Below are 24,322 nucleotides of genomic sequence, written 5' to 3'. Positions count from 1 at the left end.
GAGCTGTGAAGAAGACCAGAGTGCAGGGTTAAAACATCGCAGTCTACCTACCTATCACCAGCCCCGAGCACAGAGAGGCCAGATTCTACACCTTTCCATTCAGTTGCTCTGTGGGACAGGGATGAACCTGTAGAGCTGTGGAACAAAATGAAGAGGACAGATGAGATAAAGCAGAGATTTACTGGAGTGACAGGCAGTGAGTGGGGACAGGAAGCAGCCAACACTCCCATCATGCACCAGACGGCGTCTGCAGCCAACACTCCCATCATGCACCAGACGGCATCTGCAGCCAACACTCCTATCATGCACCAGATGGAGCGTGCAGCCAACACTCCCATCATGCACCAGACGGCATCTGCAGCCAACACTCCCATCATGCACCAGACGGCGTCTGCAGCCAACACTCCCATCATGCACCAGACGGCATCTGCAGCCAACACTCCCATCATGCACCAGGTGGCGTCTGCAGCCAACACTCCCATCATGCACCAGGTGGCGTCTGCAGCCAACACTCCCATCATGCACCAGATGGAGCGTGCAACAGGAACGCCTGCCGTCAGACACGTGCGACCCGAAACACACTGCCAATGCAACTAAGGACTTAATCACAGGGGTAAATATGAGGTTTTAGGGCGACCTAGTCATTCTCTCTCAATTTAAATCAGAACAAGCCTGTATTTCACCTGCTGAAGGAGGCTGAGGTCAGACACCACCAAAAAACCCTGTAAATGTCTGCAGTGACAGTGCGGCAGAGCATCTCAAAGGAAGACAAGAATCAGCGGGTCACAGGTTTGATGCAGCATGCAATAGACATGTCACCAAATGACAACTTTAAATACAGGTATTCTCCTCAGTCACAGAACTGGACATCCGACACATGAAATCTGCAAATGGAAAAAACTGAAACTGTTTTTGAAGCATGTTCCAGCACCACAGTGTGTAATCAACAACAGCAGTCTGTCCACATTCAGCACATTGGTGGGGAATTTTAAACAGTAAATGGTTGTTTGAATGAAGGTGATAGTCATTTGAGTCCACTAAGCTGAACTGGACCCAGGACAGAACCTTCTGGAACTTCTGCAGTGATCTCAGGAAAGGTGGACTTTTGGTCATTAACACTAACCTACAGGTTTCTGTCAGACAGTTGGTTTGTCCAATGGCCCTCAATCTTTCAATCAAAATACTGTGATAAAAGTATCAAAGGCATTCACACAGAACAGTAAATGAGGTAACACAATGCTGTTTGTCCAGGGTGCACACAACATCGTTATGTACTTCTGAGGTGGCGATTATGATATCATAAGACCTGATTAAATGCATTTTAACTCGTGTTTGGAAAGGTTCAAATCAGGGGAGAAAAATCCACGTCACCGTACCAGCACATGCATGCTAATTCACTGAGACCCCGCAGGTCTGTAGCTATTTGCCCTGTGTAAATCCACCCACCCAGACTACTCAATTTATCAGATGCATTTCTTCAAACTGAAGTCCATGCTGTCATGCCACTTAACACGGCTGTCAAAGACTGTGATGCATTTTCATTGCTTTCACACACATTACAAACATGAACACAATTTTGCCAAGCACCTCAAATAAAACAAAACTGCAGTCAGTTTGCTTTGATGTCATGTTTTGAGGTCACATTGTGATGTCACATTATGAGGTCACATTATGAGGTCACATGCTCAGCCTCCATCACACTGATGCCAGGTGATTAGCAATGCAGTCAGCTGCACTGTTGTGATCACAAATGACATTTCGCCATTTCCAAAACTGTAATCAAATGACATGTTTTATATAAAACATACTCCAGTGACTGCTCTCATTTCATCATGGGACAAGACATTATAAAGCAGTCAACCCAGGGCCTCACATACACACACTCACACACACACACACACACACACACACACACACACAAAAATCATTCAGTGAAGTGGACTGCTGAACTCCCTGTAGCTTGGAATTCCATGTGTTTCCTTGGAGACTGAATATTCACTGGAGGTTTTTGATGTCTCTGTGTTTCAGATGGAGAATGCCCAGTCCAGCTTCACCCTTCTTCAGTGGTGGTGAGATATGGAGATTCAGCATCAGCAAACTGCACTGTGTCTGAAGGTCACCTGGGGATCGGCTGGGAGGCTTCAAAAGGATCTGTAGATATGGTACAAGATGTCCAGCTTATTACCTGGAGAGTGGAGAACCTGACAGACTGGCATATTGAACCAAAGTGCTTTGGGAACTTCATGAATGGTACAGACTTTGACCAGTGTATGGAAGTGCTCCAGGTCACTCTCTACAGTAAGTTCTCCTTTCCTCCTGATGGAGCTAAACTAGGGTTCCATCACTTCTCCTTTGTAGCAGGAAACTGAAGAGTTTTCAGCCTCTGTCCTGTGTTTGGTCTCAGCTGAGCCAGCTGTATGATGTCTTAGTGAAGACTGATGTGGTCTTTGGTGTTGCTGAAGAAACAGAACTCACTGATTAGGAAAGCTTGAGTTTCTCTAACATCAAACAACACCTCAGACATCAGGCCTGATTATAAATAACAGAATTCTAATCGTAAATAATAATCAGAGGAAATAATTCATGTGTCCTCCACAGAGACTCCAGACAGTGTGTCCATCAGCTCTGTGTATCACACCGGCGCGATGGTGGAGGGGAGACAGTACCAGCTCCAGTGTGAGGTCCAGAACATCGCTCCTGTTCAGAGCCTCACTGTGAAGTGGTACAGAGGGGAGATATTAGAGCGTGAAAGCTCCTTTAACCACAGCAGTAAGACACCTCTGACTGTGTCCTCTACCTTCACAATCATGCCCAGCAGAGCTGACGATGGAGCTCAGTACAGCTGTGTGGCAGAGCTGGAACTGGGACCTGAAGGACAACAACCCCCCCCTGAAGTGAGATCTGAGCCCCTCAAAATCACTGTGCACTGTGAGTCTATCAATACTGTCTATACCATCACCATCACTGTGAGTCTATCAGTACTGTCTATACCACCAACATCACTGTGTGTAACAGTTCTGAGTTTGTGTAGCGCCCCCTTACCAAGATGTTCTGTATTTGCAGATAAACCCTCGATCACAAAGTGTCCAAACCCAGAGGAGCTGAGGGAGGGTGACTCTCTAGGTGCTCTCCTGTTTATAACTGAGGGGAACCCCTCCCCCAGGATCACATGGTACAGAAACCAATCAGAGGTCAGCAGCGCCACACCCCTGACCAGGAAGGACTCAGGGCAGTACATCCTCACAGCCAGAAACAGCCTGGGCAGCATCAACTGCACATTCAGCCTCACAGTGTCATGCAAGGGAGAGACATGCAACACAGAAAACATCCACTCCTCAGCCATACCAGCCCGTCTAGCGCCACCTGCTGGGAGGACCGGCCTGCTGATCATCCCTGTGATGAACTGCTTGTGTTTCTGCCGAGGAGTCTTCAGCAGGAGCTCTTCCTGAGGCGAACTATGAGCCAGAGAGAACGATCCCACATCAAACAGCCGTGCACCATGATCAATCAGAGCAAAGTTAAAAGTACAAATCATTCCCAATCATTATGTGGATGTTATTGCATCAGCTTTCAAATAGTAAAACCTCAACCCAACAATTTGTTGTACTGTGCAAAGACCTAATTAAACCCATCTGTGCAAATGTGGAAGTGAAAGTTTGTGCATGTGGTGTGAGATAGCTGGGCTATTTAGCGTGCGTACAGCTGGAACCTAGTGATAGAGTCTGTTGTGCTAGCTGCCTTCATGCGTTTGTGAGATAATGTCAGATATTTGATACACTTTAACAAGTAATTATAGTAAAGCTGCTTAGTTCTTAGTTCTGACATTCCAGTCAAACAACACACTGCCAGTTGGAGGAGCCTGAAACCACTAGTAAGAAAAATGCAATTCATTCAACTATAGAAACTGCTGACTAGTAGCTAACTTGTGTTGTGCTTTAGCTTACATATTAACAACACACTAAGCTTTAAAATTCTCATGCAAACTGAATAACCCACTATTGCTTCAGTTTTTCCAAAATTGTTACTTTGCTAAAGGGGTATTTTAAACCCTTAAAGAATTTCTGTTGTAATGTTGTGGTAGCTGCTTGCAATCACTAGTTACATTAACGATGTGTTTTAAATCTTGCCAAAAGTTGACCAGTTGTGGAGGCATCACGTCGAGTCTACATGTTGAGTTAAGGAGATGTAGGCATTTGATATTGTGCTGCCTTAAAACATTGTAGCTGGATTGAGTGAATAAACTATGACTTATATAAGCCAGTAACTTGTGCAAATTTGCATGAACATTTTTCTTTAGGGAATTAAAGTCAAATATATTAGGGAAGGGGGAATGAATTGCTGTGTTTTTGCTGAAACCATCCCTGGGACTTGAGGTGTACAGAGGAAATAGAAGTATTTTCATATGAAAACGTCTTTGTATGAGAAATGGATTAAACAACTAGTTAGCGAGCACAGTGGATATGTTTCGTTAGACAGATATTTAGCAAGCTGTGATAGCTGAAAACAAAATCAATGGCATGACATTTTAAGATTCAAAAAAGGAAAATGAGCCAGATGTCAAACTTTATGAAACTGAAGGTGAAGGATGATGCTGGCTCACTCTAAGTTTGATGCTTGTTTTGGGTGAGCTGGACACAGTCCAATAGCCATGAAATGAAAGTTTCTGTACGGAGATAAATTACTCCCTCCGTGTGTGAACACTCATCCTCCCACAGACACAGCCTTCTGGCTACCAGCGATTCAAAGTTTGAATTAGCCAAAGATAGCACTGCTGAAATGAACGGTTTTCCTGCTTCACTCCTGAAACAAACGAAGGCAGAAGGACGGATAATCAAGAGTCAGTTCTAACCTGGGAGGCCCTACGGTTGGGTTTACGCACATGTATCTCAAGGTGGAAGGAGACCTTGAAGAATTTAAAATAAAGATAAACATGTAAACCTGTAAAATGTTAGATGGCTGGAATTAAAGAGCAAGCAATGTGAATTCTTTTAACGGAGGGTAATTTAAAGTAGCTCAGCTGTGTACAGTTTAAAACCCCAGCTATGCCCAGTGGAAAAATATGTGTGTGTGCGCTCATGCATGCATATGTGCGTGCATGCGTGTGTGTGTGTGTGTGTGTGTGTGTGTGTGCATGCGTGTGTGTGTGCGTGTGTGCGTGTGTGTGTGTGTGTGTGGTGGGGGGGGGGGGGGTTAGCTAAGGAAGGTGATGTTTAAATTAATATATCCAGTGCTTTTTTTTTTACAGTGAAGAAAAGTTGGAAAAATTGCAGATGTGATTATATGTATATATAAATAATTTTAAGTTACATTTAGGGTCTCTGCAAGTTAACAACTTTAATACTTATTTAATTACTTATTACTTGTGCTTCTATAACTTCACTTGTGGTTTTATGAGACTGACAAGTCATGCGTGGCCGTCACACCAACCCCCCCCAGGGTGGGACTCTTTCAGCTGTCCGTAGATCCAGAGTGTGTAAAACATGTCTGTCTGTTGCTCCATTCTCTCACTGTGCGCTGCTGTTGTTTGCACATGAATAAACCCTCATGGCCAGATTATTCCTGATCTTTTGCCCCTGTACGGAGTGTTTTTGGTGTTCATGCCTGGGATAATGATGTAGATACCCTCCCCGAGGGTATCAGTTTGCCCCGGCTTTGTCTGTTTTGCATTCGTTCTGTAAGTGCACCCCACACTTCACTGCCATATAAGGCAGTAAGTTCACTTATGCATCATAATATGTTTTTTGCCAAATTTTAATCTGTATTTCATCATAATATTTCTCTCTATGGCATAAAAGGTCATGTTTAAACTTTAAATTAAGCTGTTTTTCAGACAATACAAGGTGTCCAATGTCCAGTTAGGTTTCTTCCTAAATGTCCAGTTAGGTTTGTTCCTAAATTTGTTTGTTCCTATTTTGATTTGTGCATGTTTATTGTCAGGATGTCGGTCTGACGGGATTCATCCAGCAGAACCAGGTCAGAGGTGTAAATAAAGAGTCCATTCTCTCCGTGACGTGAGACCCGGCATAGAGTCCATTCTCTCTGTGACGTGAGACCCAGCATAGAGTCCATTCTCTCTGTGACGTGAGACCCGGCCTGAACAACAAGATGAGATCCAAACACTTGCTCTGCCTCCTGCAACTCCTGCACACTGCCTGTGGGTTAGGTACAGTATCACTGTGTCAGTGAATTTGAATATCTGCGTTTATGGACAGTATTTGTGTGTCTGTATGTGTCTGTACAGTTTCTGTGTGGCTGTGTTTGTGAAATGAAGCTGTCAGTGTATCTCTGAGGAGGTGTAGTGATTATGTATCATCACGCAAGCTCAACCCCCAGAAATACACCTGTATTAAACAAACCCAGAGGGAAAAGGCCGTCACTGATCTGACTTCTCACTCACCTAATGTCTGTGCAGCTGCCCCTCTCCACTGATCTGACTTCTCACTCACCTAATGTCTGTGCAGCTGCCCCTCTCCACTGATCTGACTTCTCACTCACCTAATGTCTGTGCAGCTGCCCCTCTCCTCCCACTGTAGGATCTGCACACTTATGTCCTGGAGGCAGACAGGCTTCTGGAGGTGACCTTCTTCTCATTCCTTTTACAATTTACAATTTGGTATTTCGCAGATGCTTTTAAACCAAAGTGACTTACAATTAGTGCATCAATCAGGCTTAGCTAACTACCTCATAAGCAAAAGATCGCAGTAGGAATGCAAATTAATTATTTACAGTACCATGCTCCTGTATATCCTGCAACAATAAAACAGAAATCTGCAAACAAAACCTGCAACATAGAGACAAGGTTAGTACAGAAGATTTTTTTGCATAAAATATAAAAACATAACATAACAGAAAGGTTACACAATAGGGTACAGGTGGATTCTGAAAAGGTGGGTTTTCAGGCTCCTCCTAGAAAAAGCGGGACCATTAAAACTGCTGTCCCTCTCTGTCAGGGTTTCAGAGACTGCTTCCCGCAACAACCAGCAGGGGTCCTCGTGACAGCCTGTCTGGCCCGGCTGCCTGCTGCTTCCCTGAGCTTCCACCAGAGGGACTGTCCTGTCTGTGCCTGAACAGTTTGTGCCTAACCTAGTTAAATTGTTTTCACCTGTGCATAATTAGTCTCTATGTGTTTGGTGCTCTATTTAAACCCTGCCTGTGGCTTGGCTCCCTGCTCAGTCTTGAGCTTCTCTGTGCTGTGTGCTTTCCTGTCTCCAAGTTTACTTGGTTCTCGTAAAAAATTCTTTGTCTTTTAAAATCCTTCTGTGTTTTAGTATCATCTCTGCATCTGGGTCCCTCCTGGTCAACCGTTACTCTCTCCCCCGTATATTCACAGAAGTGTAAACAGTTGTGATCATATGAAATGAATCAAACCAATAAACTGAAGTATTTGTTATGTATATTAGATCATAAATAGTCTGTGTAGCATGTATCACTTCAAGTTTAATTCCCTGATGCAGTAAATCAAAAATTATGCAATTAAGAATTCTAAAATGTGAGCAAATTTCCAATTATTCCAATTATATACAAATTTCCAATTATTATGAAAGCAAAAAATAGCTATTGGAAAATTGAAACCATTTTTGACTGAAAAATGGAGCACAGGCAAAGGGCATTTGCCTCTTCACAAACACTGGCAAATGCAGGTGTTCTGGAAATAGCAGAACACATCAGTTTCTGAGTTAAAGTGGCACTTCCTGTAAACACAACTCATTGCCAACTCCACATCTGTAAACAGTTTGATAATCATTCCATATTATACAGCAAGTGCAACTTTTGTGAATGAACTAAAATATTTTATATACTTTACGTCTGTGTATGAATGCATATATACATATGAAAAGCTGTATAATACAGTTATACAGTTCACAGCTGTATAACAGCTACACTGCAGCACTGTATTGCTGGAGTGACACTTTGTAAGTTTTACTCTTGTGATTAGTTTGCACATCTGAGTGAATTGCAGGACTCTAATCATTGCTATTCATCCTTATGACAGATCTAGGGAGCCTTTTCTGAGTGAAAGTTCTCTCTCTCTGACCCCTCCCTGGTGTAAATTTAGCCCCAGAAATCCCAACTCCGAGGGCTGGAATTAAGTACTACTTCTCAGAGGCTGAATATTAACTGGAGAGTTTTAATGTCTCTGTGTTTCAGTTGGAGAATGCCCAGTCCAGCTTCACCCTTCTTCACTGGTGGTGAGATATGGAGGTTCAGCATCAGCAAACTGCACCGTGTCTGAAGGTCACCTGGGGGTCGGCTGGGAGGCTTCACAAGGATCTGTAGATATGGTACAAGATGTCCAGCTTATTACCTGGAGAGTGGAGAACCTGACAAAATGGCATATTGAACCAAAGTGCTTTGTGAACTTCATGAATGGTACAGACTTTGACCAGTGTATAGAAGCGCTCCAAGTCACTCTCTACAGTAAGTTCTCCTTTCCTCCTGATGGAGCTAAACTAGGGTTCCATCACTTCTCCTTTGTAGCAGGAAACTGAAGAGTTTTCAGCCTCTGTCCTGTGTTTGGTCTCAGCTGAGCCAGCTGTATGATGTCTTAGTGAAGACTGATGTGATCTTTGGTGTTGCTGAAGAAACAGAACTCACTGATTAGGAAAGCTTGAGTTTCTCTGACATCAAACAACACCTCAGACATCAGGCCTGATTATAAATGACAGAATTCTAATCGTAAATAATAATCAGAGGAAATAATTCATGTGTCCTCCACAGAGACTCCAGACAGTGTGTCCATCAGCTCTGTGGATCACACCGGCCCGATGGTGGAGGGGAGACAGTACCAGCTCCAGTGTGAGGTCCAGAACATCGCTCCTGTTCAGAGCCTCACTGTGAAGTGGTACAGAGGGGAGATATTAGAGAGTGAAAGCTCTTTTAACAACAGCAGTAAGACACCTATGAATGTGTCCTCTACCCTCACAATCACGCCCAGCAGAGCTGACGATGGAGCTCAGTACAGCTGTGTGGCAGAGCTGGAACTGGGACCTGAAGGACCACAACCCCCCCCTGAAGTGAAGTCTGAGCCCCTCAAAATCACTGTGCACTGTGAGTCTATCAGTACTGTCTATACCACCAACATCACTGTGAGTCTATCAGTACTGTCTATACCATCACCATCACTGTGAGTCTATCAGTACTGTCTATACATCACCATCACTGTGAGTCTATCAGTACTGTCTATACCATCACCATCACTGTGAGTCTATCAGTACTGTCTACACCATCACCATCACTGTGAGTCTGTCAGTACTGTCTATACCATCACCATCACTGTGAGTCTGTCAGTACTGTCTATACCATCACCATCACTGTGAGTCTGTCAGTACTGTCTATACCATCACCATCAGTGTGAGTCTAAATAGTTAATGTCAAAGTGAATGTTACACTAGCAGAGTAAAAATAATTTTGCAGACTTTTCTCTCTCTTTGTTTCTGTCTAGATGGTCCTAGTATTGAAACCATACCTTCTCCCCACCCTGTGATCAGAGGATACTCCGTGGAGCTGATCTGCAATGCCAGTGGTCACCCACCCCCGGAGGTTGAGTGGTGGAGGGATGGGCAGGCTGTGGGTGAGGAGGGAGGCAAGCTCGTTATCTCCAATGCAAAAGAGGAGCACGCAGGAGAGTACACCTGCGTAGCCCGAAACTCTGCTTGGAACACTAGTGCAGTGGTGCAGGTGGAGCTGAAAGGTAAGACCTAACCCCACCCAACACCTGTGCACCCTCGCCCCCCACACCCACCCACAGCTCCCCCATATCTCTCCATTCCCACTGAGCTCCTCTCTCTATTCCCACTCAGTTCCTGTTTCTCTCCATTCCCACTGAGTTCTTGTCTCCATTGCTGCTGAGTTCCTGTCTCCATTCCAGCTGACTTCCTGTCTTCATTCCCACTGAGTTCCTGTCTTCATTCCCACTGAGTTCCTGTCTCTCTCCATTCCCACTGAGCTCCTCTCTCTATTCCCACTGAGTTCCTGTCTCTATTCCCACTGAGTTCCTGTCTCTATTCCCACTGAGTTCCTGTTTCTCTCCATTTCCACTGAGTTCCTGTCTTCATTCCCACTGAGTTCCTGTTTCTCTCCATTTCCACTGAGTTCCTGTCTTCATTCCCACTGAGTTCCTGTTTCTCTCCATTTCCACTGAGCTCCTGTCTTCATTCCCGCTGAGTTCCTGTCTCTCTCCATTCCCACTCTCTGATACTGTATATTTCTCTCTCTGAGTCTGACATGAAGTCTGTAGCTATGAGTTTAACACTGTGGTTTTCTCTTCCAACAGAGAACTACCTCCCCATCATTGCAGGGCTGGTGGCTCTGGTGGTTGTGGTAATCTCCATCGTCTTCATCTTCATATACTCCATCTACTACAAGAACACCAAGATGGGCCACTACAGCCTGAAGAGCTGCAAGCTGAGCGGTCAGAACGGCAACGTGGCGCAGAACGGCAGGGACAGCAACCTGCCCATGAAGAAGCTGACGCAGCCCAATGTGTACGCCTAGCGGGACGGCCTCACTGGACTCCCTCCAGGCCCCCCCGGCCGGACCAGGCCTGACCCAGCACAGCTGGAGATCAGTCTGCCTCTCCCCCACAGCCCAACCCTCAGAGCACAAATCCCCCATACTCATCAACCAGCCAATCACCTGCCACCCCCTGTGGCTTTTCTGCCAATCAGGTGCCACAGATATATCTCTCTTGAGCCCTGGAAGACCGGGCTGAGGTCACATGACCCTGGACACAGGGCCCTCTGGTTATCATGGTCCGTTGGATCCTGGTAATGTCCTGGGTAGGTCATGCACTGATCTGGCCGTGACTGAATAATTTGAATCTCACATTCTCACATTTCATGTATTTATCTGTTTGCTCCCTCCTTTCTTCCTTTTTGTCTGGAGAAGTGAAATTTTCACATTTTGGGCTACCCAGGCGCCACCCCTCGCCTAAACCAAATGTAGTATTTCCAGTAGGTGAGAACGCATCTGACACGGACAGTCTCTTGTTATGTGCTACATGTGTGGAAGGGCAACTCCAGACAATGTCTGGACCTGGTTCTCCGGACATTGTCCGGAGTTCATATGAGAAAACAGCGTCTGTGTCACTTCATTTCACAAACTGTCATTCTGTGGACTTGCAGTAGGCAGTGGGCAGGGAGGCTCGTCCGCTGGACCAGGCTGCTTTGTTCAGAATTCCAGAATATTCCACCCCAGAAACCAATTTGGAGGGGGCAGTTTGCATTGGTTGGCAGTAGCGGGTTATATTTGCAATGGTTTTTTGTATAGATATACATAAACTGCGGGTGATATCTGTCACTTGTGTTTTTATTGGTGACCTTCAGACAGATAATCATATCTGTGTTCACAGGAATCTTTTAGGATGTTGAATGATTTATTTTATAGCAAATAGATAAAATCCAAAGTTTCAGGACTGAGAAATGAACAGTGATTACTTATGTATTTGTAGTTGTTTTATATGAATGGTAATGAAATAAAGAGAGTGTTGGAGATTAGTATACATGCAGTGAGCTGGGAACGGTGATGTCTGTGTTTCACATGCAGGATGCACTGGCTGGTCAGTTTTTCACTCTCACCCTGATCGGTTTTAAAATGTAGCCCTTTTCCTGGTCTAAGCCTCACAGCTGTGATGGAGGACAGAGTGAGCTTGTTGCTGTTTAGTGAGTATATGCTGAGTTTGTACTGCGTAGCCGTAGGTTTGTATTTTTGCTGCTTGCAGTACGCAGGTGGACAGGCGAGAGCTGGAAGGGTCAGTAGCAGGCAGCAGTGCCTGTGAGGTCACCAGGCTGCGCCAGTGAGTATCACACTTGAGGCATGAGCTCTGTAGTCCTCACACAGACACAACATTGGCAAAAAAAAACCTTAGAATATGAATATGATGCTTTTATTCGGTTAACAGCTGCTCCTGACTTATCAATTGCTGTTGCCTTCCTGTTCATAATTGCATCCAAAGTGTTGACTGAACAAAAGGCACAAATAATTACATTACTTAAAGGTTATAATGGTTCTTATAATCCTGCTTTGGGCAGATATGACATGAGGGTGAGCTGACTGTGTACAGCTAAGCTAACTCTATCTTGGGGTTACTCACCTATAAACACAAATACATATTCTCAATTTTCAAACTTACATTTGGAATCAAAATACTGTCTACGCACCCATGCTATATCCATGTATACACACATACACTATTAATAGGTACAGTTTCACTGCTGCCCTGCCCCTGGCCGTTTACATTTCACATTCTGACAGTAAGAGAATGATTGTGCAGCAGAAATTTCGGCATACTCAGCAGGTCACTCCACTTCTCCTTTTTAATGGCTGAAGACCTCTCACGTGTACTGGGTGTAGCTTAAAGAAAGAAGGAGTTTGCAGCCCTGAAGCTGGTCCTTCGCTTCCGCTCTGATCACCCATGTGGTCTGATTTGTTCTGGTGGGACCTTCAGTAGAAACAATATTCAGTAAACAGGAAATGGGGGGTTGATGGCCTTTCTCGTGCCTAATTTGTTTGGGGCAGTATTTTCTGGCATTTCTGGTTGCTTACCCTGTCAATCCTTCTGCCTCATCATTTTTCTGTAATTTCCCATATTAGGACACTGTGATGTTCACCAGCCACCTCCGCACAATTTCTCACTTTAAAAATGTAACTGTAACTGTATTCAGCCTCCAGGAGACAAAGTAATTATAAATTACAGTGTGCCCATCTTAGTTTCTGTCAAAATAGCACTTATATGGCTTTTCATTGCATGGATTAATTTTTGAAATGACGTGTTGTTTGATATATTATTATTTTGTCATGAACAGTTTTGAGGTGACCTGTCAGGACGACTCTTCAGTTCTGTGTGACTGTTCTAGGAAGCCCAGACATTCTCAGTTCTCAGTCAGTTCTAGAATCCCTGGGTGTCACAGCTCTGTGTCAGTGTTGTAAATCTCTTGCGTTTGCACAGTTGGTCCAAAGGAGACACACTGAAGTGTGCATCGCTCCATAGTTCCTGAGCAAAGTTAAAGTCCATCTTCTGACTGTTGTTCAGCTGAAAATGCAGTGGCTGATTAGTTTGGATTGTGCCAGTGGAGGGAGTGGCACTATTGCTCAGCAGATCCTGTAGGAACTTGTGTTGAAACCTGAAGGCTGCAGCGTCTGTTCCTTGGTTGGGCCCTGCCCTTTCTCCACTGAGTGAGGTGTTTAACCCACACTGATCATATAATGTCAGCTATGTATGATTCCCTGTATGATGCTACACAGATAATAATGTAACGTTGCCCAGTACAGAAAGTAGTCGCTTTGTGTGAAAACTGTAAAGGCTGCAACATCATTGAGATGCATCAGCATGGAAAAGGAAAAAGTTTTAATTGTCATGGGTGTAGCTGAGCCTGTAAGGTTCACTGATGGTTCATCCATCTGTGCCTTCTCTGAGCGGTACACTCACCAAAGCAGCTAACTAAACAGCCACCTTTATACTTTCAGTTTGAATTTTACTCACTTTGATTTCATTTAGTCTGTAATTTCAAACATTAGAAATAATTGTTTTTATTAATTTAACATGCTATTATCAGTCACTGTTAATATGTTGTATTTAAAAATGTACATGTATACGGTTTTGTCCAAATAAAGTAAAATCAAATCAAAGGCATAGTCTGTTTTTAACAGAAGCTTGTAATCTATCCAAATATGAGACATGGATGTCCAACAGTAAAAATATCGCTTCCACAGAGAAGCTTTGGTTTTCGGTGTGGGGAGTTGTGTAGCTTGGCATCTCACACAGAACTGTTGCAATATTCAGTCCCAGCTTCTGCTACATGCACATTGCAGGAGGGTAGATCATCCGCTCAAAGTTCCCCATATTTGAGCTTTCAGTGCTGCAGGCTGTGGCCGTCAGTCTGAAACAGACAGTGAAAGAATAAAGATCATATGGATGCATATCTGGTTGCTATGGTGATGATTAGTTAGAGTATAAACTGTGGTGCATGGGGTGTGGCTCTGTCTGCAGAGAATTCTGGGTACAGAGATTTTGGCAGAAGTCCAGACTCAGGCTGCGGGTTGCGCCGAATCGCTGGTACATTCTGCCTGTTCTCATCTCTCTTTCTCATTCGAAGAGCAGAATCATGTGTTCAGAACACAACATGCCATTTATATAGTGCCTTTACTCGTGTTCTAAGCAGACGGCAGCGTCTTTTGTTTTCATTTTAAATCACAGAGCCTTTTCACAGAGGGGTCTCTGCTGGATAACTGACATTTATAAAATACAAAAAACAAAGCCAGTAGCAGAAGCAGAGTGCTGGCACAGTCCAGCTCACATTCACTGGCGGTTGTTTTGTTCCTTCATATTTGTGTGAAATTAGCTCACTAACGCTCGTTACAGTTATGTCCAATGTGAAGTAGGAAACGTGTTTAATGCAGGTGAGAGCGGACAGCAGTAACCCCACAGCGCCATCTTGTGGAGGTAAGTGGAAGTGAGAAGAAAGAGAGACGCACCCTGTGGGGCACAGAAGCGTCTCTGTGGTGCAGGTGTGTTTTAGATTTACATTCACTGTTTCATGCACGTCATGTGAGTGTGAACCTTTCATTAAATCTAATGTTGTCTCTAGGATAACTTTCACTTCAGTCGATCACACTCCTCGTCAGCCACAGGGTCTTTACGATGTTATTCCTCCCTCAGCAGCATGACTCTATTGCGCTGCGTTCTGTCACAGCTGCACTGAGTTTCCATTTCATCATCATCAGCTTCATCAGCTGAGAAATCCTTTTTGCATGTTATTTATGATTTCCCCCTTTTTCTGCAGGTGAATCAGAGGTTGTCATGTCTTGTGGCTTATTTCCCCCATGCTTGCGTAAAACTGCCAAAGGAAATGTCAGCAGCCATTTCTTCACACTGCAATTCCCACAGCACACCACAAGGGGGCAGACACCAGTCAAGAAGTTCTTTGGTTCAGTGTGTGGTGGGGAAACTGCACGTGCTCAGTGCAGAGGTGCGATGGCGCCCTCTGGTGGTCCTCCTGAGGCTGCTCTTCCACTGATGCCCAGACGGAGGATGAGATGCTGCCATTCAGTGACACTGTGCCCTGTCACTCACACACTCTCTCTCACACACACACACACACTCACACACACACACACACGCGCGCACACACACACACTCTCACACACACACACACACACATAGGCACACACACATGCTCACTCACTTGTGCGCACACACACACACACTACTCGCACACATGATCACTCACTTGTGTGCACACACACTCACACAAGCACATACACACACACACACACACACACACACACATGCACACACTCACACACACACACTCTCACACACTCACACACACACACACACACACACACACACACACACACATAGGCACACACACATGCTCACTCACGTGCGCACATACACACACTACTCACACACATCCTCACTCACTCGTGCACGCACACACTCACACAAGCACATACAATGTGAGAGAGGTTATAAATATAGAGCAGAACTGTAGTAAAACCCCAGTCCTACGTGAAGAAGCCGCTTTCAGTAATTTTGTAAAATAGTCCCTCATGCCTATAAACCAAGCAGATATCTTTTTACATCTCTGAATGTCTCTGTTTATCGAGCAATCCACCTGCTGTATCTCTGCTGGTTTCACCCTATCAGGAGCTGAGGGACGAGACAGTTGGTGATTTCTTTTATTTTGTTACATTCAGTGTGTTTTTACAGTTATACACATGTGTGAAAAGAAGAAGTGGGACTGATTATTTTGGTGAGAACACATGTGAGGTGATATGAGCGTCTGCTGCTCTGTGGCTTCCTCTGTAGCGGTTTATTCAGGATTTCCGCTTCAAAAGATCTTTCTCTCCATCCCGCCATCACAGTGACTGCACACTCAGTGTTCAGCCTTCTTCTGAACCTACAGAGTTGACTTTCAGGAAATACCTCAAAAACGTCCTCAGAACAGTGCACAGAGACTCAGCTCACAGGTCTGAACCCGGACAGAGGTGAGCAGCAGAACAGAAGCCCAGAGTGTCCCAGCAGAGCGGAGCCCCGGACCGGACCAGTCGAGCGGCTGCAGTGTTTCCGCCCAGCATCCTCCACAGCCAGGGACCAGAAAGAAGAAATGAGATCTGAGAAACTGCTCTGCCTCCTGCAACTGCTGCACACTGTCTGTGAGTTTACCTACCGTATCACTGCGTCTGTAGGTGTATGAACAGTATCACTGTGTCTGTGAGTTTACCTACAGTATCACTGCGTCTGTGAGTGTATGAACAGTATCACTGCGTCTGTGAGTGTATGAACAGTATCACTGTGTCTGTGAGTTTGCCTACATTATCACTGTGTCTGTGAGTGTATGAACAGTATCACTGCATCTGTGAGTTTACCTACAGTATTACTGTGTCTGTGAGTTTACCTACAGTATCACTGCACTGTGAGTTTATATACAGCTTCTATGAGCTCATGTCTTGATGGAGGAACAATCAGAAATCTGTTTGTTATTCAGGCTTAGATGAAAAGGTCATAGAAAACTAAATCCTGCTCTTGTTAAATGGTCAAACCGTTTAACCTGCTACCCTCTGTTAGAGTGCATTTTCTTGTGAGCCTTTTAGGGACAGCTCACACTGTTAACCAAACACTAAAAACCACCACGAGCTACACACTCTGGTTAAGAATTTAGTTCCACTTTCATTTGCTGGGCAGCAAATAGGCTAGTGAGCTTAACAGTAACCAGACAAATAAGCAGCCGGAGACAAAGAGACCAGCTTGGATTCATGGTCGTCATGGTCAGTGCGCCGAAAGCTTTTTAGCAAAGTTTGCATGCAAGAATTCAGTATTTCTCATAGCATTGGGACAGACGTGGCACAGACTGAGCTTTCAGTAAACCCAGCCAGTGCTTCGATTCGCTGCAGAGTCGAGCTTATAAACGTGTATCACAGTGAGGAGCGCTCGGCCCGCTGAGCCATGAAGATCTGCACTGAAAGTGAAACTGAAGCTTTGGGTTAGAGCGGCTGCCGCCTCCTTCCTGCAGCGTCTGAAAGAAGGAGGAGGGGATGCTTCACTGGCCGTCCGGCAGCCCCGTCTGGCAGCATGCGATGCCAGGGGCGACCAGCAGAGGAGCTGAGCTCAACCAGAGGATTCTGGGAGGTTGAAGACTTTTCTGGCAGTGCCGTGCTGAATCATTGGAAGAGCTTTGCTGGACTGCGAGGGGGGTTTGGACCAGGAGCTGAGCTGAGAGGCTGAGTGGGTGGGGAGAAATGAAAGATTCTTCAGAAAGAGAGAATCGGCAGGACAGGGTGTCACTGTGCTGCTGTCAGTGACGGCCACACTTGGTGCAGCGTCACGGTGAGCTGGCTGGCCGGCTGGGATGGGGCACTGGAGCTGGTCAGGTCTCAGCCCGGAGGAAAAGTACCTCAGTGCTGTCAAGTTGAGCTTGCAGTGGTGCATGGTCGTCCATGTGGAGGCGTAGGACAAGCGATCAGCTGTAGAGGGAGAACAGAGACTCGTCATTACACAGCTGTCTGAAGCCCATCCAGCTCAGCCTTGATTAATATTCAGCTTCTCCATCCTTACACTTTACTGGTATAGCCATCATCTTACTGTAGGTTATGTTGTATTGCACTTGCCAGTTGTGGCGGGTGTGTGTTGCTCACAGCAGCAGCACTGTGAGGGAGGCCGCATGCTGGCTAACAGTCAGGCCGGTTCTGCATGTGCCGCTGCTGCTGAGATTTTATCAGCCACACCTCCTGCTCTGGAGTAGAGTGACATTGTGCCTGCTGTGCAATTAGTCTGTTTTATTTATATACAATATTATCTGAATTGATATTATGACTGAAAAACTCATTCGCTTGTGTGTGTGTGTGTGTGTGTGTGTGTGTGTGTGCGTGTGTGCGCGTGTGCGTGTGCGTGTGTGTGTGTGTGTGCGGGTGTATGTGTGTGTATGTGTGTATGTGTGTGTGTGTGTATGTGTGTGTGTGTGCGTGTGTGTGTGTGTGCGTGTGTGTGCGTGTGCGTGTGAGTGTGTGTGAGTGTGTGTGAGTGTGTGTGTGTGTGTGTGTGTGTGTGTGTGTGTGTGTGTGTGTGTGTGTGTATGTGTGTGCACAGACAAATACATGTACATACCTGCCAGCAACAGTAGTGTGACGTAGTGGTAAGGAGCAGGGCTCAGAACTGAAAGATTGATGGTTTTTATGAACTTGAGCTTGAGCTGCTCTCGTGTGGAAGGCTTGTATTTCTGGGTGGGGTGGGGTGTGAGGTTTCGGTGGGGTGTTAACATTAGCACCTGATCACGCTCTATTTGGGTGGGTAGAAATAGAAAGGACCTTTAAAAGCACAGTGACGCTATCACAGTCGGCATGGTAACGAGCTCTGTGGAGAGGAAAAGGAACCAAGAGAGAAGCACAACCACACATTCCTCAAACACACTGGAGATGAACTTTCACTGCGACTCACCAGACTGCTTAGATAGATAAAAGCGTGTATTCGGTGCTAGATAGCTAACCTGGTTGTTTTACCTGGTACTAAAGCATAAATGCTAACTGCCAAAGCTAACTTAGTGACCAGTGGCCAAGAGTCTGCTGTGTTGTTTGATATGAGACCAACCTGAGGAAGGTGAACAGGTTTTGTTGAGAATGCAGCAGGAGCACATGAGCAGATGCCAGACAGAGAAACATGAAGAGGCATCTCCCCATGACGTTTCACACCAGCTACAGATGCACACAGGGAGTCTGCTCTTGGCTTCCGTGCTCGTATTCCTCGAGTGATGTGGGCTGGTGGAGCATGGGAGCAAAGTTTCTCAGTGCCTGCGTCTGTGAAGGCAGCAGTGGAGTAAAATGTTGTTTTAACTCATGCGGTACTTCCTGCGTGTGGGAGCCTGAAAGCGCCAGTCTCAGTTATCTCACCATGGCCCTGCGTTCAGTACCAGGGACAGGATGCAGGTGACAACAGATTCTAGCGTCTGCTGTGAGTGAATGCTCTGATGCATTCATTAACATAGTCTCTGTACAATATTTTGTGGTTCCCACAGATATATGGTTATCTGTATTATAGGACCTGCCAGGCTTTCTGGATGTTGCTCCCCCCACCCACCCTAAGGGAAAATTCTCGCTCTCTGTCTGACCCCTCCCTGAGTGATGATTTCTTCTTTGTCTCCTCTGACAGTTGGGACTTCATGCATTTCCTTGGAGACTGAATATTCACTGGAGGTTTTTGATGTCTCTGTGTTTCAGTTGGAGAATGCCCAGTCCAGCTTCACCCTTCTTCACTGGTGGTGAGATATGGAGATTTAGCATCAGCAAACTGCACCGTGTCTGAAGGTCACCTGGGGATCGGCTGGGAGGCTTCAGAAGGATCTGTAGATATGGTACAAGATGTCCAGTTTGTGACCTGGAGAGTGGAGAACCTGACAGACTGGCATATTGAACCAAAGTGCTTTGGGAACTTCAATAACACTGGAACAGAAGAAATACACCAGTGTGTGGAAGCGCTCCAGGTCACTCTCTACAGTAAGTTCTCCTTTCCTCCTGATGGAGCTAAACTAGGGTTCCATCACTTCTCCTTTGTAGCAGGAAACTGAAGAGGTTTCAGCCTCTGTCCTGTGTTTGGTCTCAGCTGAGCAAGCTGTATGTCTTAGTGAAGACTGATGTGGTCTTTGGTGTTGCTGAAGAAACAGAACTCACTGATTAGGAAAGCTTGAGTTTCTCTGACATCAAACATCACCTCAGACATCGGGCCTGATTATAAATAACAGAATTCTAATCGTAAATAATAATCAGAGGTAATAATTCATGTGTCCTCCACAGAGACTCCAGACAGTGTGTCCATCAGCTCTGTGGATCACACCGGCCCGATGGTGGAGGGGAGACAGTACCAGCTCCAGTGTGAGGTCCAGAACATCGCTCCTGTTCAGAACCTCACTGTGAAGTGGTACAGAGGGGAGATATTAGAGCGTGAAAGCTCCTTTAATAACATCACTAAGACACCTATGAATGTGTCCTCTACCCTCACAATCACGCCCAGCAGAGCTGACGATGGAGCTCAGTACAGCTGTGTGGCAGAGCTGGAACTGAGACCTGAAGGACCACAACCCCCCCCTGAAGTGAAGTCTGAGCCCCTCAAAATCACTGTGCACTGTGAGTCTATCAGTACTGTCTATTCCATCACCATCACTGTGAGTCTATCAGTACTGTCTATACCATCACCATCACTGTGAGTCTATCAGTACTGTCTATACCATCACCATCACTGTGAGTCTGTCAGTACTGTCTGTAACAGTTCTGAGTCTGTGTAGCGCCCCCTTACCAAGATGTTCTGTATTTGCAGATAAACCCTCGATCACAAAGTGTCCAAACCAAGAGGAGCTGAGGGAGGGTGACTCTCTAGGTGCTCTCCTGTTTATAACTGAGGGGAACCCCTCCCCCAGGGTCACATGGTACAGAGACCAATCAGAGGTCAACAGCTCCACACCCCTGACCAGGAAGGACTCAGGGCAGTACGTCCTCACAGCCAGAAACAGCCTGGGCAGCACCAACTGCACATTCAGCCTCACAGTAGGGTGTACGTTTCATCACACCTCCACCTTTGACCTTTGACCTTTGACCTTTGATTGTGAGGCTTTTCTGGAGCTGTTGCCATTCTGCAGCTCTCTCACTGCCCTGCTGAGTATATCGCCACAAGTTGACCTGTAATCACATGCCCCTCTGTGTTTCTATAGATGCACCTGAGCTTAGCTGTGATTACAGCTATGAGGTGACAGAGACGCAGAGCTATACCCTCAACTGCACAGCTGAGGGGTACCCTGCACCTGAGGTCACCTGGATGAAGCAGGGGGAGAAGGTGGAGCTCCCAGCACACCTGGGCAGGCAGCACGCAGGGCTGTACACCCTCATAGCTAACAACACCTACGGAACAGTCAGCCACACACTGGAGATTAAAGTTCTCTGTGAGTAAATTTTCTCTTACTGAATGTTTCAGTATCTGTATCCTTCACCTTGCACCCCACAACCCCCCCTCCCCCGAAGTGACGTCTGAGCCCCTCAAAATCACTGTGCACTGTAAGTCTATCAGTACTGTCTATACCATCACCATCACTGTGAGTCTATCAGTACTGTCTATACCATCACCATCACTGTGAGTCTATCAGTACTGTCTATACCACCACCATCACTGTGAGTCTATCAGTACTGTCTATACCACCACCATCACTGTGAGCCTATCAGTACTGTCTATACCACCACCATCACTGTGAGTCTATCAGTACTGTCTATACCATCACCATCACTGTGAGCCTATCAGTACTGTCTATACCACCACCATCACTGTGAGTCTATCAGTACTGTCTATACCATCACCATCACTGTGAGCCTATCAGTACTGTCTATACCACCAACATCACTGTGAGTCTATCAGTACTGTGTGTAACAGTTCTGAGTCTGTGTAGCGCCCCCTTACTGAGATGTTCTGTATTTGCAGATAAACCCTCGATCACAAAGTGTCCAAACCAAGAGGAGCTGAGGGAGGGTGACTCTCTAGGTGCTCTCCTGTTTATAACTGAGGGGAACCCCTCTCCCAGGGTCACATGGTACAGAGACCAATCAGAGGTCAACAGCTCCACACCCCTGACCAGGAAGGACTCAGGGCAGTACATCCTCACAGCCAGAAACAGCCTGGGCAGCACCAACTGCACATTCAGCCTCACAGTAGGGTGTACGTTTCATCACACCTCCACCTTTGACCTTTGACCTTTGACCTTTGATTGTGAGGCTTTTCTGGAGCTGTTGCCATTCTGCAGCTCTCTCACTGCCCTGCTGAGTATATCGCCACAAGTTGACCTGTAATCACATGCCCCTCTGTGTTTCTATGGATGCACCTGAGTTCAGCTGTGATTACAGCTAGAGAAAAAATGGTTGGCTCAAGTCAGCAGGAGCAATCTTACTATCACTAAAGATCACAACAACAAAAAAATATGTAAGGTAATCATACTAATAGGCTGTTCGTGTTTAATATTATTAATATATTGCTAACTTTGTATATAGCCTAATCTGTTATTTAACGTTCCCTAAATCTACTAATTTAGTGGGGGATAATCCACTAACATGCTTTAATGCACATGTTAATTTGATTCAGATGTGCTGATAATATACAATCTGATTCTTTAAACGTCTTTCTGTTTAAAAGTGCATCACAAACGGTCTATTCTGCTGCAACTCTACTGCGCTGCTAGTACTTGCTGCTAACTTCCGGGAACTATTGAGAGGCTCCACGATCCACCATTGCTGTAAAAAACGGTCCATTGGAGCGAATGGACTTGACGCAATTCTCTCTCTACATGGCTCTGCTGTACACAAAAACAAAAGACACGCCCACACAGACAGAGAGGGAAAAACACACAGAACAGGAGGACCTGACAGTGTAGTAAGATAACTAGATAAATCTGCAGCTAACTGGCCATAACAGTTGGTGCTTATACGCTTCTGCAGCTAGAAAGCTGGTCTAGATAAGCAGTTACTTTCTATCAATAAGAAAATGTATTTATTTAAATACTACACTGGCATGATGAAGTAGTGTAGAATATATGTTTTATATTAATTTGTAATTCTGACAGGAAATATTAACCTCCCAGGGACTGTCTGCATGACCTGCAGTCTGAGCTAGTCTGAGCTGTCTCTGCCCATAATGGGAGACTTTGCCCTCTCACTGTAAAGCTGGCATGAAGAGAGTGAATACTGCTGCCCCCTCCACCCCCGACTGCCCCCCCAATGCCCCCTACCCCCCCCAACTGCCCCTTCCACTACCTCCCCACTGCCCCTCCACACCCCCCCTCACTGCCCCCCCCCCTCAACTGCCCCTCCATGGCAGTCTGTGAAATAGCTTGTGACATCATACCACGCTATCTGTGACATCACTAAATGCAGCCTGTGTCAGTGTGGGGTGTGTAGTGCCCTTTGAGGATTTTGCTGATTGATGCTCCTCTCTCCTGCAGCGTCTCCTGCCACACCTCCTCTGGTTTATCTCATTGCCGTATTCGCAGTGTTGTCCCTGCTGGTGGTTGTCCTTTATATTAGACATGTGAAGCGCATTGGTCATTACAACATTGCACCGATCCACTCTGCCGCAAACCGAGATCCCAATCAAATCCCACTGACCCCCCTCATCAGCAACGGGACACACCCTGGCACCTAGAGCCCTGCAGAGGGTCTCCTGAAGCCCAATCACTGCGCCTGTGATGGGAGTGGGTGGAGCCAGATGAAGTCCAATCACTGCGGCTGTGATGGGAGTGGGTGGAGCCAGCTGAAGTCCAATCACTGCAGCCATGACCGGAGTGGGTGGAGCCAGCTGCTGGAACGAGGACTGAATCCGGCCAGTAATAGGAGCTTTGTTCAGGAATGTTACTGTGCTGTGAGGACTTACCCGCAGATAGACTTAAAATGTTAATGTTGGAATATCAAGAGCTTCATCCAAAAGCATGCAGCCTGCTTCTGCCCCCTCTGTATATGGTAGCTGAAAGAGGCAGTAAAAATGCTCTTTATTAAGAAGAACCATGTATACTTTATTGTTTTTGAGGTTTTTAGTTTATGTGTGCCTGTGGTACACACCCTTTAGAGCTTTCTTGTGCCTGATTTTAAATAATGTGCAGTATGTAACCGGGGATGCTCTTTATTAAAAATAAATTATGAACAAACACACAGTGTCAGATCTTGCTGCTACTCTATCACGGGGTGCAAACTGCTGAAAGAGGTGACACCCAGCTGTTTTGGTGAAATGGTTGCATAGATACAAGAAAATTATTATTTTTTTTTAGAAAGTCAACCATCATTGTTTCTAATGTTTCCTGTAACAATAATTTCAAAACTAAAACTATGGCTCAGATTTGGACTTTCCTTGGTTCTAATACTATTCAAGGTCCCAAGGAGCCAGCAGCCAAAATTCATTTAAGGGTCTAAACCTGTCATGAATAAATGTGAATGTAAATATAATGAACCCCTCTCCACAGTGAGAGTGTCATACAAATCAGCACTTTACAATCACTTTACTCATGCTTAACGAGAAAGTGCTGCACATTGCTTTAAATTGTGAGAGAGTGTGTTGTGTGTGTGTGTGTGTGCGTGTGTGTGTGTGTGTGTGTGTGAGAGAGAGAGAGTGTGTTGTGTGTGTGTGTGTGTGTGAGTGTGTGTTGTGTGTGTGTGTTTGAGTGTGTGTTGTGTGTGTGTGTGTGTGTGTGTGTGTGTGTGTGTGTGTGTGTGTGTGTGTGAGGCCCTGGGTTGACTGCTTCATAATGTCTTGTCCTATGATGAAATGAGGGTGTGACTTTGGCCTTTGGTATCGACACCTTAGTTATGA

At 45.7% G+C, this 24,322-nt stretch overlaps 3 protein-coding genes across 4 annotated transcripts in view; all 3 read left to right on the top strand.

Moving 5' to 3' along the window:
• The window catches only part of LOC118794904 (intercellular adhesion molecule 1-like), an 8,116-nt gene extending 1,985 nt beyond the window's left edge, over nt 1-6,131 (top strand). Inside the window, exons 2-5 of one of the 2 annotated variants that reach the window (XR_005005773.1) lie at nt 2,029-2,298; nt 2,599-2,928; nt 3,064-3,871; nt 5,938-6,131. Coding sequence is in view for 1 of the 2 variants with exons in the window: in XM_036553197.1 (XP_036409090.1) it covers nt 2,029-2,298; nt 2,599-2,928; nt 3,064-3,449 (986 nt within the window). In the remaining variant the exon portion in view is untranslated. Of the gene's footprint in view, nt 1-2,028; nt 2,299-2,598; nt 2,929-3,063; nt 4,708-5,937 lie in introns of those variants that run through there. The other variant, XM_036553197.1, reaches the window with a different exon arrangement.
• A 367-nt stretch (nt 6,132-6,498) lies between these two features.
• Nucleotides 6,499-10,494, top strand: LOC118794482 (hemicentin-2-like). Its single transcript, XM_036552745.1, has 5 exons — nt 6,499-6,529; nt 8,149-8,418; nt 8,719-9,048; nt 9,443-9,691; nt 10,274-10,494. Exons 1-5 carry the CDS (start codon nt 6,499-6,501, stop codon nt 10,492-10,494), a joined length of 1,101 nt encoding a protein of 366 aa, XP_036408638.1.
• Nucleotides 10,495-19,205: 8,711 nt separating this feature from the next.
• LOC118794479 (hemicentin-2-like) lies at nt 19,206-21,723 on the top strand (the record flags this gene model as incomplete). Its single annotated transcript, XM_036552743.1, has 5 exons — nt 19,206-19,488; nt 19,786-20,115; nt 20,306-20,539; nt 20,697-20,924; nt 21,455-21,723. Coding segments are annotated over 5 exons (1,344 nt in total), but the record flags the coding sequence as incomplete, so codon positions are not given.
• Between the last annotated feature and the right edge of the window lie 2,599 nt (nt 21,724-24,322).

The sequence above is a fragment of the Megalops cyprinoides genome, chromosome 19 (genome assembly GCF_013368585.1).
Source record: "Megalops cyprinoides isolate fMegCyp1 chromosome 19, fMegCyp1.pri, whole genome shotgun sequence".
NCBI lineage: Eukaryota > Metazoa > Chordata > Actinopteri > Elopiformes > Megalopidae > Megalops > Megalops cyprinoides.
The sequence above is the reverse complement of the archived record's forward strand: the minus strand, read 5'-3'. Positions and strand labels throughout refer to the sequence as shown.

What these genes read in the sequence shown, in the direction of transcription:
- LOC118794482 (XM_036552745.1), top strand. Translation starts at nt 6,499, where the DNA reads ATGTCTGTGCAGCTGCCCCTCTCCTCCCACT. An exon ending in GCTGCCCCTCTCCTCCCACT is followed by an intron (nt 6,530 to 8,148) that starts GTAGGATCTGCA and finishes TCTGTGTTTCAG; the next exon opens with TTGGAGAATGCCCAGTCCAG. An exon ending in GCTCCAAGTCACTCTCTACA is followed by an intron (nt 8,419 to 8,718) that starts GTAAGTTCTCCT and finishes TGTCCTCCACAG; the next exon opens with AGACTCCAGACAGTGTGTCC.